At 44.4% G+C, this 13830-nt stretch overlaps 1 protein-coding gene across 1 annotated transcript in view; it reads right to left on the reverse strand.

Annotated features, from left to right (window-relative positions):
- Positions 1 to 11664, reverse strand: part of SLC26A6 (solute carrier family 26 member 6) — a 276916-nt gene extending 265252 nt beyond the window's left edge. The window contains exons 1-2 of the mRNA XM_078662436.1: positions 11473 to 11664; positions 1721 to 1860 (exon numbers count right to left, since the gene is read on the reverse strand). Coding sequence (XP_078518562.1) covers positions 1721 to 1860; positions 11473 to 11618 — 286 coding nt within the window. The 5' untranslated portion in view covers positions 11619 to 11664. The remainder of the gene's footprint in view (positions 1 to 1720; positions 1861 to 11472) is intronic.
- Between the last annotated feature and the right edge of the window lie 2166 nt (positions 11665 to 13830).

A 13830-nucleotide genomic window follows, 5' to 3' on the forward strand; every position in this document is an offset into this window, starting at 1 on the left:
TCACTGCAAATATCATGATTTTCCCACCTCATTTCGAGATGAGGAACCACAAGAGTTTATTTAACGATGGACTGGACGACGAATGGTTTCTTGTTTCCATTCATTTTGTAGAAATTGCATTGAATACCCCTGAGGAAGAGTCACGAGAAGACCCGAAATGCATTGGGTTTATTGCAAGAGTATTGTTGGAATTATGGAACATTGATGTTCGAAACTGCATGACGAATAAACGCAACTGAAGAACAAACATAACCTACAGAAGACAGACTATATATGTTTGAAGATGTATTACTGTATAAAGACTAATTGAATTAAGTAGGTACCTTGTGGTATTTTGAATTGTGCTCCCACCTACTAGAAGGACATCTCTCCTGCATTATTGTTATTACTTGAACCACAAGGGTTCCCAGACAGAGCCTCAGACGGATTTGCTGTCAAAAACTTTTGATTTACTAGCCCATCTGCCAGAGGACTACTGGGTCACACTGGCAGAAGAACCACCATTTTTAATGCCGGGCTTCCACCGTGGATTTTTCCCACCCTGAAGAACCATGCCAGGTGTGGTGGTACCGAGCAGGAAAGGAAACAATCATCTTGACGCGAAGTACCTAATACTCTAGAAAAAAAAATATTCTGTAGAGGAAAAGCCACACAACAATATGAAGGCCCACTGGGCATTTAGTTTTGCCAAAAGTGCATCCCTGGAAGGGGTCTTAAAATGAGGTGGGTGTGTTCCTCTGCCAGGCTGGAGTAGGGAGAGGCCCATTGAGCAACCGCCCAACTTTAGATATGCCTCTTATCATGGCAGACCACCGAGCCTGCCACTCTGAATATGTATGGGCTGAGGCTAGGCCAAGCAGGCACCTAGAAGTCAGACAAAGGACAACAATTTCAACTCTACTTGCTGCCTGCCAATTCAGTTATTTCAGAAATGGGAAAAATAATGGATACATATAGAGATTGATGGAGTGGGTGAAACACCATAAACTGGTGGTTCATCCTTCCCGCCAAACTCACGGTCCCGTTGCGTCGTTTAGAGGTGAGGTCACCTGATGGTTCCACCGCAAAACCTTCAGCTGGCTCCACCAGCAGAAGTCCTTGATCTGATGGTCAATCTGCTCCAGGGTTGCCAGGTCATCATAACAGTCACCCGCCCTATATGGGGTGAGGCAACCTTCATTAGATCTCCCTGAATGGGACCACATGAGGAATGGGAGTCCTAGGGAGAGAAATAAATGATAGACCTGACCTCCAGGGAGCAAACACTGTGAGCATCAGGGCTATTGCTCTTGCTGCTCCCGCTTTGGGCACTGCTGAGAAGGGCAAATAAAATGGCACTCGCTATGCAAAGTGCTTTGCCACTGCAACCACCCCATTAGTGAATGCATTGAAAGCAGCAAGATCCCCCATACAGGTGGGGAGCTCACAACAGGTGGGAGGCACTCCACTAAGAGAAGCAGGGAACTCAACAGGTTCTAAAGTAACCTGTACATTTCTTTACTTATACCCTTTGATCTGCATGACTACTGCACATTTAACAGTTCCTATTATCTCTTAATCTGTGAGAACCAAGTACAGTGGGTTAGGGTTGGCCATCTTGGAAGTGGTGCATGACGGGAAGAAAGAGGAGAAATAAGACATTATGCTAGCCCTTCACATAGCACTCTTAAAGTGCAATTAATCCTTCTCAAAAGAAAAAAGTGAGTAAAAGAACACCTACCCTGGGGAAGCTGCATTATGCCCACGCTGATCCCCGAAATGATGTCTCCTATAAGCCACTTCCGGGCACGATACTTTGGCAACCAGCGGAGCAGAGGGATGAACTTCAGCAAATAAGTCTTGATGGAGAAGTCGGAACATCTAGAAGTAGAAGAAGGGGTAACAGTGAGTGCTTGGCAGTGTTGTACACCCAGATTTTAGGTAAAGGTGTTACTCAACTGCGTAGAGTGAGCGCTAATACTCTGAACCATGAAAACTCGTCAAGAAATGTACCAACCACCGTATGTGCCGACCTCTGACCAGATGTATCACAACATGCCCCCTTTCGATAATTTGAATATCTGCTTCTATAATATAAAAAGGTCCATCAAGTTATTTTTCCTACCCACAAGGGCTATGATGTCAGTGTATCCTTACTGTGCCCTCTTATAACCTTTTTAAAAAAACTTTTCAGGACAGGGGACCAAGTATTCAAGTCCTGTGACGGCAGCTGCAAATTTTCTTTTCATGTTGCGGCCAGCTAATCAGAATTTTCGCTCTGAAAAAGATCCCTCAGTCAATCAGAAGGTTTGAAATTTTGAAATTCCAATGGGCAAGATATCTATAAAATCTGAACCTAAATTTCTTAAAAACTACAGAATGGATTTACACCAAACCACTAAAAGCACATTTTCTGGGTAAAGGTCTAGATTTCTGCTAAATTTGGTGTAATTCCGTTCAACATTTTTGCTGTAGCACTGTGTGAAATTCCATATGGTAAGATATATATATGTAAATATCCCGTAGCAAGACACTTTGCACTGAAACACAACAGCAATCGTAATCTCCTAAAATTCCATTGTCTGCATCAAATACCCCTTAAAGATCGTGGAGGGAACAGAGAGGCACAAATGAGGAAACTTGAGTCGAAGTTTATTATAGACCTTCGAACCAAGTCTCCATTAGGATTAAACACAGGGGAAGAATTGGCCAGTCATCTTGGCTAATTTTGATGAAAGACTGAATTTAGATTTATATTTTTGCCCCCTTCTCTGATCCATAATATTTATCCTTGTGCCACAGTTTGCAAGAAAGAACTAGCAATGTTATATATTCCTTGTTGCTGATCATGATTTTTTAGAAATGCACAATCATTGATTAATTATGAATTCTCTATACATTTTTTGATAGCCCATCCAGGGCTTAATAACGTCTGTTTGCTTAATAAGGCCACTCAATTCATGTATTATGTTAACCACTACAAAATGGCCGCTATGTTGATCATATCCTTTGTCTCCCTTTTGTGTTTATGTAACATGAGATTGACGTCAATACACAACTTTTATTTGAATTCAAATGAACTTAGTGTGAGTCACAGCAGACGAAGGCGTGATGCCGAAGCACGTTCTGTTTTTGATTGTTGAATAAACCTGTAGAATCTTGAATATCGAGTTGTGGAGTGCCGTCCATTCTTTTGCCAGTGTAAAGAAATTCGGAACGTTCATATATGTATATATATATATATATATATATATATATATATATATATATATATATATATATATATTCACTGAAAAAACCATGGGTGTGGTGCTGAGCAAATATATTTCTCAATGGTACATGTCCAACAAACTAGAAAAATAAAAGGCAGTGTATGTGTCAGTTGTTGTATATAAATAAGTATACATAAGACACAATGATTGTGTGAGTGACTGTATGGATAACTGTATACTTGTAATAATGATTTTATAATTCACTAAGTATGACTTACTATCTAAATGAATAGAAGAAGTGGTGTTTGTATAAGTGTTTTGCTAAGTAAATATGTAAGTATGATCCATTGTTTGCATAAGTGAGTAGGATGACTTCATATGTGAATAGGATGCGTGCTGTTGTTTAATGTCGATATAGATGTATAAGTATTTTTGATAGTGTTCTATTGTTCATTGACAGCATGTATGAGTGAATCCATAGGTGATTAGATGTGTGTATACATCTATGAATCACTGAGTGTATTTTTAGATACTTGTATTGCTGTGACAATGGATTTAAATATGATACTCTGTATTTTACAAAGAGTGATGAAAAATTGTAATAGTGTATGAAAAGGTGTATGTGATTGTCACGTGGATGATGTCATCAGTGATGTCATCAGTGATGTCATTTGAGATGTCATCAGTGATGTCACTGACCATGTCATGAATGATCTAATATGTGACATCATCAGCAGTGGATTGCGGGTGCGCGAAATATAGTTAGTACAACTAACTATATAGGAGCAATTTCAATGGTTTTGTTTGAGTAAAATGTCCAGCTAACTATAACACTACGAAAACTTATAGTTTTTTGAGTGAATTTCAAAGGTTTTTTAAAAGCTAATTCCTAACTATATAACTCCTGAAACCTATGGTTTTTTCAGTGAATTTCAAAGGTTTTTTTAAATGCTAATTCCTAACTATATAAGGCCTGAAACCTGTTTTTTTCAGTGAATTTCAAAAGGTTTTTTAAATGCTAATTCCTAACTATATAAGGCCTGAAACCTATGGTTTTTTCAGTGAATTCGCAAGGTTTTTTAAATGCTAATTCCTAACTATATAAGGCCTGAAACCTATGTTTTTTTCAGTGAATTGCAAAGGTTTTTTAAATGCTAATTCCTAACTATACAAGGCCTGAAACCTATGGTTTTTTCAGTGAATTTCGAAGGTTTTTAAAATGCTAATTCTATTAGCGGATAACGTTTAAATATATTAATATACTAGTGGGACCACCTGAGCAGCCCTAAGGGGTCAGGGTGTTTCTACCCTGCCCCCTTTTTGTGTTCTACACGTTTGTTTTGTTTTTCTGCTTTCTTGTGCCTAATTCCTAACTATATAAGGCCTGAAACCTATGTTTTTTTCAGTGAATTTAGGTGTGCCATACTTTTGTCATAAGTAAGACTGTTAGCGCTCTAGTTGTTCTTTAGAACACTCTGGGACATTCTGTCATTGGGCTATAGTTGGGCTACATCTGGCTGATATTTGGGCTACATTTGTTTTTTTTTGTCTCTGGTGGCCATCTTTGGGCTACATTGGACTACATTTGGGCTCTAACATATATATAGCCCAATGTAGCCCAATATATATTTTTTCAAAGTTAATTTTCATAAAAACCACTGGAGCATATATCTTGAGACATAGCAAAGGCACATCGGGCTACCAGTCCCTACAATTTTGCCAAGTTTGGTGGAAAACCATTCAGCCGTTCGGGCTAAAAGTGAGTCCAACCGCCCTATGGAAATTAACATGGGGAAAACACGTTTTGGGACCCCCCTTTTATCTTGTCCCCTGCTTGACGGATCCCCCCCAAACTTTCAGGGAAGGACCGGAGCGCCGCGAGGCAAAGTTAAGGAAAATTTCAGGAAGATTCCTCAACCGGCGCCAAAGTTATTCCCAATAGAATGTTGCAATTTCCCTATGGAAAACAATCCTAACTATATATACCTAATATATATATATATATATATATATATATATATATATATATGCACACAGATCCTTCCAAACGAAAAGACTACAGCGACCCAGGAGGAAATGATGGAAACACTGGTTTACTGACACAGATGCGAATGCATTTCGGCAGCCATTCTGCCTTCCTCAGCGCCCAAAGCGTCCTACCAGCGAGATGTCATGCTGCAGGTGAGTCCCTCCTTTAAGCGCCTGCTGATGCAGGCCAGCTCCGCCCCTGAGGTTAAGTTCCCACACCTATGTGAATCCTGCGTGTGGTGCAGGACTACAGGTCCCAGAATGCATCCAATTGGAGCCTGGAACCTAGGAGCAGGAAGATACCGAAAATGGTGCAATGTCAGAGCGGGGGGGGCAGGGAAACAGCGTGAGCCTCTGGAGTTGCTGTGTTGGAAATGTCGCTTTGGTGTGCCATTTGTCCGGTGCCTCCTCCGGTCCCCCAATACCATCACAGCCACAAACACCGAAAAAGTCATTGAAGCAGGGGATGAACCACATAGAGCTCTACCCAGCATGAAACTGTCCGTTTCACAACTGCTCGCTTTTCTCCTCGGCTTGAGTGGCGGGCTTCCAGCCGGTCCAACAAACGCTGGCAAAATACACCGGACTACAAGAGTCCGAAAGTTCCAGTGAAGCTGGTCGCCCAAAACGTGACAGGGGTCATCTGTAAAGGCGCCTCTGGATAGCGCTGTAGTTATGCACACAGATCCTTCCAAACGAAAAGACTACAGCGACCCAGGAGGAAATGATGGAAACACTGGTTTACTGACACAGATGCGAATGCATTTCGGCAGCCATTCTGCCTTCCTCAGCGCCCAAAGCGTCCTACCAGCGAGATGTCATGCTGCAGGTGAGTCCCTCCTTTAAGCGCCTGCTGATGCAGGCCAGCTCCGCCCCTGAGGTTAAGTTCCCACACCTATGTGAATCCCGCGTGTGGTGCAGGACTACAGGTCCCAGAATGCATCCAATTGGAGCCTGGAACCTAGGAGCAGGAAGATACCGAAAATGGTGCAATGTCAGAGCGGGGGGGCAGGGAAACAGCGTGAGCCTCTGGAGTTGCTGTGTTGGAAATGTCGCTTTGGTGTGCCATTTGTCCGGTGCCTCCTCCGGTCCCCCAATACCATCACAGCCACAAACACCGAAAAAGTCATTGAAGCAGGGGATGAACCACATAGAGCTCTACCCAGCATGAAACTGTCCGTTTCACAACTGCTTGCTTTTCTCCTCGGCTTGAGTGGCGGGCTTCCAGCCGGTCCAACAAACGCTGGCAAAATACACCGGACTACAAGAGTCCGAAAGTTCCAGTGAAGCTGGTCGCCCAAAACGTGACAGGGGTCATCTGTAAAGGCGCCTCTGGATAGCGCTGTAGTTATGCACACAGATCCTTCCAAACGAAAAGACTACAGCGACCCAGGAGGAAATGATGGAAACACTGGTTTACTGACACAGATGCGAATGCATTTCGGCAGCCATTCTGCCTTCCTCAGCGCCCAAAGCGTCCTACCAGCGAGATGTCATGCTGCAGGTGAGTCCCTCCTTTAAGCGCCTGCTGATGCAGGCCAGCTCCGCCCCTGAGGTTAAGTTCCCACACCTATGTGAATCCCGCGTGTGGTGCAGGACTACAGGTCCCAGAATGCATCCCAGAATGCATCCAATTGGAGCCTGGAACCTAGGAGCAGGAAGATACCGATATATATATATGTGTGTGTGTGTGTGTGTGTGTGTGTGTGTGTGTGTGTGTGTGTGTGTGTATATATATATATATATAAGTGTGAGTGTTTACTCATGATAATACAAAAATAAACAGGCGTACAGGTTGTAGGTATGTTGCTATTACAAATGTAAACATGCATACAGATTTCCTGTTTACTTCTGGTACTACAAATCCATACAGTATTACAAATGCAAATACACAAATATCTTCCCTGTTTACTCCTGAAATTATGAATATAAAGAAGCAGACAGATTCCTTGTTTACTCCTGGCTCTAAAATGTACACACGTGCACAGGTTCCTAGTTTTCTCCTAGAATTACAGATGTTATCATGTGTACAGGTTTCCTGTATACTCCATGTGCTACTACTATTCCTCCTTGCATCAAAAATACAAACACGTGTACAGGTTCCCTGTTTGGTCCTTGTATTACACATGCACGCATGTGTATAGGTTCCATGTTTACTCTTAGTGCTACAATTGTAGGTATACGTACATGTCCCCTGTTTACTCCTATTATTATAAAAGTAAACAGGCATGCAGGTTTCCTGCTTACTCCTGATATTACAAATACAAACATAAGGATTCCCTGTTTACTTCTGGTATTACAAATGTAAAAATGTGTACAGGTTCCCTGTTTACTCCTGCTATTACAAATGTTAAAATGTGTACAGGTTCCCATTTTATTCCTATTATTACAAATACAAATATGCATTAAGATTCCCTGTTTACTTCCGGTTTTACAAATGTAAGCACAAGCACAGGTTCCCTGTTTAGTCCTGATATGTCAAATACACACATGCATTCAGATTCCCTGTTTACTCCTGCCATTAGAAATGTTAACACATAAAAATTCTCTGCTTACTCCTGATATTACAAATATAAACAAGAATGGTTATTAAATGCATTCCCATGTTCTAAACAAATTAGCATCAAATAGTTGCACCTTTCTCGTGATTTAGATCTTTGATTCCTTTATTTTGTCACCTGTCTTTGATTTTTTTTATTTACTTCTGTAGCAACTATAAAGTAGCTACAGCCTAAAAGGACCCAAAACAGTTGCACATGTACTCCAGCTGAGACTTGGAGTAAGTCCAGCACCACACATGGCCAACTGCTAATACTGCAGCACCCTTCCATTGAAAATAATGGAGTCAGGGATTTAAAACAACACCCCATTAGAAATAATATTAAAATGTATTGATTTATATCTACTTTTTATAAATGTTAAATACATTTACTTAAATAGTAAAAATTATATAGAGTTAAACAAACTATTTTCATTTCACTATAAAATCTATACTACTATTATAAAGGAAGAACTTTGCACCTTTGAGGCGGGTAAACTCGGTAACCACAGCGCCAATCCACACACCCGATACACCATTGTAATCGTCAGGGTGTGCAGATGGACATAGGCTATATAAAGTATAAAAATATGCGTTATTTAAAAAATTACCATTTAAAAAAAAAGTAGTCCATTGGAAGTAGAGCCGGCCGTGACCTGCGTGCTGACGTCAGGAGCGTGGGGAGGAGCAGCGTCCGGGAAGGTGAGTGACCTGCAGTTGGGTTTCCAGAAGCGGCAGGCCCGGCTCTCTGGTTAACCACTCGTACGTGCCCCTGCCAGCATGTCTAAATTTCCGCCAGCTGCTGCCTAAAAGCCACCTCATGCTTTCACTAACCCGGTGCGCTCCATCCCCGAGTGCCGCCTCCCCTTCCTCACCCATTGCTCTCAGCCCTGATCCCAGCTGGGATACTCTCAGCTAATGATCCCTGATATGACTTCCCTCTTAAACAACAGTGAAACAAAGAGAGAGACATGGAGAGAGGGAAGGAGGGGAGACGAGCAAGATCGGCACGCTGGAGTCAGGTATCAGAGCGGCCGAGCTTTGATTGGAGAAATCTCTGCATTAGGATTATTAAAGGAGAATTTGTGCGCGAATGTGATGACACACGGTCCTGAGCCCGGGTCTAAATTTAGAAGTTAAATAAAGTAAAAGCTAAAAAAAAGGTCTCCCGTGCCTCGCTCTCTGCCCACATCCGCCTTTTAAGGCGCACGTTTCCTGCCCCCTCCAAAGGTAGCAGAAATATAATCCCTCTGTGGCTCTGCTGGGATGTACAGGGAGGGTCAAGGACATGCCAGCTGGATACCGCTGTGAATTGCTTTTTACCCGTAAAAGGGATGCGTCACTGGAAGCATGCAATTGTTTTCTCTCACACAAACAGACAACATTCATCTCCAGGCACCCACAGTAGTGTGCGCACATTTATCAGAAGCATGCTACGGTGCAGGTAGTTTCAATCTGCAAAGCAGTGTGGAGATTCAAGGTGGCCTCGCTCTCTGGGAATCTTGGTCACTGAGCAGTTCCCTTCTTACACCCCTTTGCCTTTCATGAATTATAGGAAGGCCCACTGGAGTTATGTGACTGTGGGGCTGCAGGGCTTTTCGCATAATTGCATATTTGCCGCATTTGCCACATAATCCATCCATCATCTGCCTCATAATCTGCAGAGTTTAACAAAAAAAGTTTCTAGCTCAGTTGAAAAGTTAGAAAAAACACAGCGACATGTTGCCGCGCAATGGAAAGACCTTCGCAAAGATTGACTGGTCACCTTTCTATAACTTATTGCTATATTTGGGCGTTAAACTGGTAGTAATGAGGTACAACTAATGCACAGACAGTGCTATCAAGTTTAAAAATGTCAAAATCTATCTATACTACTATTATAAAGGAAGAACTTTGAACCTTTGAGGCGGGTAAACTCGGGAACCACAGCGCCAATCCACACACTCGATACATCATTGTAATCGTCAGGGTGTGCAGATGGACATAGGCTAAATAAAGTATAAAAATATGCGTTATTTTAAAAATTAACATTAAAAAAAAAAAGTAGTCCCTTCGAAGTAGCGCCGGCCGCGACCTGCGTGCTGACGTCAGGAGCGCGGGGAGGAGCGGCGTCCAGGAACGCGAGGAGGAGCGGCGGACATGGCGTGGGGGAGGAGCGGTGGCGAACTGCGGAATGGCGGTGAGGACCGGCGGACAGGCGGGAGGAGCAATAAGCGGCGAGGAGCGTCGGAGTGGTGAAATGAGGAGCGCGGGGAGGTGCGGCGGCTGAGGTAAGGCTCTGGACAGGCGGGGGTCAGGGCAGGCGGGGGTCGAGCAGGCGGGGGACGGGGCGGGCGGGGGCCCGGGCTGCTTGACAATGTCGGGGCGGGCCGGGGGCCGGGCTGCTGCACAATGTGCAGTTAAAAGAATGAGGAGCGCGGGGGAGGAGTGGCGGCTGAGGTAAGGCTTCGGGCAGGCGGGGGTCGGGGCAGGCGGGGGACGGGGCGGGCGGGGGCCCGGGCTGCTTGACAATGTCGGGGCGGGCGGGGGGCTTGGCTGCTGCACAATGTCGGGGTGGGCGGGGGTCGGGGAAGCCTGAATGCTCCCGGACAAGATCGGGACGGGCTGCTAGTTTAAAATAAATGTGTAAAACGTATAACTTGGCAGCCCATGCCCTGCAGGAATGTACAATGGCGTTCCCATTGCGATGCCTTGCTAAGCTCATGTATGAGCCTCAGCACTGCACCGCCGCGGGCAAACCGCTGAAGAACCTTCCGACCTGGATTCCAGTGGGAATCTGGCTTTGATCTCAATATGGATTTGGTGGTGTGGCAGCGGGGCGGCTGTCATGGCGGCCCGCTGCCACACCTCCAAAGTCATAATAAGGCCCTCAGTCCTTCTTTTTGATGGTCTAACAAGGTGGCCCATTCTTTTCTGTGTAGTCATGTTCTAATATCCTTTGCCATTGTCTCAGGCTTTCAGATGCAGATTTTGAGACAATGTGTTCTATATTTGTCTAGTATAATCCTGATACTACAACTCTATAAGAACTCCAGTCTAAATATTTGTTACTGGCGAGGTAAAATGTTCATGAGGGGGGTGCCCTAAGAGTGATCCTACATTGTGGCTGAGTTTCAAATATCTAAATGTTTGAATAACTTAATTTTTCCCAACAGGTAAGTGAAAATTGTGCTTACAAATGCACATTTTGGCTCATTTTGTTTTTCAAACTCCTCTATGGGGAAACAACCCTTGCACCCCCAACCCCCTATAAGAAGAAGTCATGGTCACTTGCTTCTCTTGATTGTATTCAGGGCAAGTATGATGTTGCACCACTTTCAAAGCTCACCAGCTGCCGTTGAAGGCTACTGCTTCACCCACCACAGCACTGGCAGTGGACCATCCTTCCTTACCCTATATGTACCCCATGGCCCAGAACGGGGAACCCCAAGAGTTCACTAGGTGCAGCTCTGCATGTGTAGCTGGGCAAGAGGAAACTCAAGGTCCACCTAGCACTATACATGCAAGTTCCAGGCAGCTGACCTTGGGGCTTTCCAAGACCAGCATTACCAAACATATCCTTCCAAGATCCAAAAACTGGGCAACACTGAGTTGACTGATAGTGACATCTGCTACTTAGACCCAAACCTAAAGACAACAATCAGCAGCAACAAGCACAGGACACAAAAAGATACTGGTATTTTTATTCTTCCTAATTCGTGATGTTACACCCACCTTAACTTCACCTTCACTCTACTTTTCAGAGAAAGCCTCCTCTCTTGGCACCTGGGTGCCAACTCCTCCAGCTCCGCCTCGCTCAGCACATGCCGCCTCGAACAGACTTCCGCCGAATGGTGATGGAGGCTCGGTTCTTCCCTCATGTTGAGCTGACTCAGCTCAGGTAAGCCAAGGGTTTCCCAAGCTGGATTCCTGAATCTGAAATAAACAAGCAGAGTTCAATAACTGACATAGAAACAGGACTGGGTGGTGTCCACTTCTCAGATTTCTCTGGTACACAACATAGAAACATGGGGGTGATTTTTTTTTTTGCGCAATGCAGCTCAGTAAGTAAAGTTGTGCGGGAGGGGGGAAGGAGCCCAGGACCACACTTTTTAAAAATGGCGTTCTGCTGCCGCAGTCACCTCCTTCTCTGGTTCACAACAAAGACTGTCTATCAAAACACACAGCCATTGAAGTGTGTGCGTGCTGACTAACATAGGATTTGTATTAATAGCATAGCCTCCCAAGAGAAACTCCTTCCCATTGTAAACCTTCCACACATTGTATGTGTGCTGTGCAGGACATCACACATACAATGCATGGAATGTTTGGAGAAACTAAAATACTACTCCTTGCTTGCACCTGCTTCAAAGAGACATCATTTTTTTATGCAAAGCCCGGTCTGACGGGTGCCCCCCTGTAAAGATGTTGGCAGAATGCCTCCTATCATAGGCTTCCTGATTTACAGAAGGGTGGAGCTGAAGCCATCACTGGCTATGCTGCAGGACCTGGTCCTATGTCCTACCTCCATCCCTACCCTTCAGCCAAAATGTAGACTCTAATGATTCAGAGGTAGGTGAAGTGGACCAGCTGGAGGCATTCATGTCGTGGAGAAGCTAATGGCCATCAATGGTGTACTTTGTGAATTGTTGGGTAACTTTTAGGCAGCACTCAGAGACTCTAAAGCAGGGTTCTTCAAAGTCAGTCCTGGAGGGCTGGATCCATACCAGACTTTTACCACATCCACATGTAGATAAATTTGGTTATCTTAAAAATCTGGCATGGCTCCGGCCCTTCAGGGCCGACTTTGGAGAACCATGCTCAAAAGGGTTTCTTGATGTTACATACATAGTCGTCAGAAGATGAACATGGTTCAACCTTCTTTTTGACCATATAGGTGACCGTATATGTGATCAGGGCTTTTCCAACCATCTCAAGATGGCACAAATACCCCCTCGCTCCCAAGGCAGAAGAGCTATGTGATAGCCACTCATGCAGAGCAGGGCAAGTGGAACCCTGTTGCTCATGTACTTTGAAAGCAGGTAGAAGATGGCTGCAGCTAAGTAGTGGCTTTCTGTCCTCTTCCATTCAATGTTACAGCAAGCCTGGGAGCAAGGAAGTCCATCTGGAAAATAATGGCTTCTCCAAAGAGAATTACTTCAACAGAGCTGCCACTGATGGCCTGCCTTTACTATGAGGCGGAGCCCAGAGTTCCAAACCAGGCCTCTTATTGGAGCACCTTAAAGACACACAGATGATGGATGGAATGCAGAGCAAATGAAACATTTACCCCTAGTCAAGAGATCTGGATTAAATCCATTGGTCTTTTGCTCACCATGTCACCCCAGTGTAGACCCAGCCATATGCAAATCAGTCTTGACCCTGTTCCTCATGGGAACAGTCCAGCCTGAACTGCCAAGACAGGTCCTCCCTGGGCCAGAAACAGGCACCCTGGTACCAGTTTCAGAGTATCACCCCTCATCAGCCAGGCTAGCTTCAATCCTGTGACACAGTGAGCCTGGGACCCACATCTGGGCATACCCAGCGCACTTAGATCGAGAAAGCAAAAGACACACAGATGATGAACGGAATACAGAGCAAATCAAACATTCACCCCCAGTAAAAAGATCTGGGTTAAATCCATCATTATTTTGCTCACCATGCCACCCCAGTCTGAACTGGGGTGGCGAAGTGAGCTAAAGGACAATGATGGATTCAACTCAGATCTGTGACTGGGGTGAGTGTCTGAAAAGTGTCAACGCTCCAGCTATCATGTCCTTGTGTTTGATCTTATTGGAGAGGGCAGGAACATGCAAACAGGAGCCATTTCAGGCTATAAATCGGGGCTCGGATTACTGGTAGTTCAGTGACCTATCCTCTCCCTCCTTGACCCTTCCAAGTCTCGCTGTCAACTATCCCCTTCTACTTTACCATCCCTCCCCGTCATCTTGCTTTCTTCTTTCTACTTTACCAGTTGTTCACCAGTACTCTCCCTACTTTTCATACTCTTTTTCATTACACCCCTTTCTTGTTCTCTTCTTTTTACTTCCTTCTTCATTCCCCTTTACCTTACTCTCCAAATAATGTCTCTTT

The sequence above is a fragment of the Lissotriton helveticus genome, chromosome 9 (assembly GCF_964261635.1).
Source record: "Lissotriton helveticus chromosome 9, aLisHel1.1, whole genome shotgun sequence".
In the NCBI taxonomy this organism is placed as follows: Eukaryota; Metazoa; Chordata; class Amphibia; order Caudata; family Salamandridae; genus Lissotriton; species Lissotriton helveticus.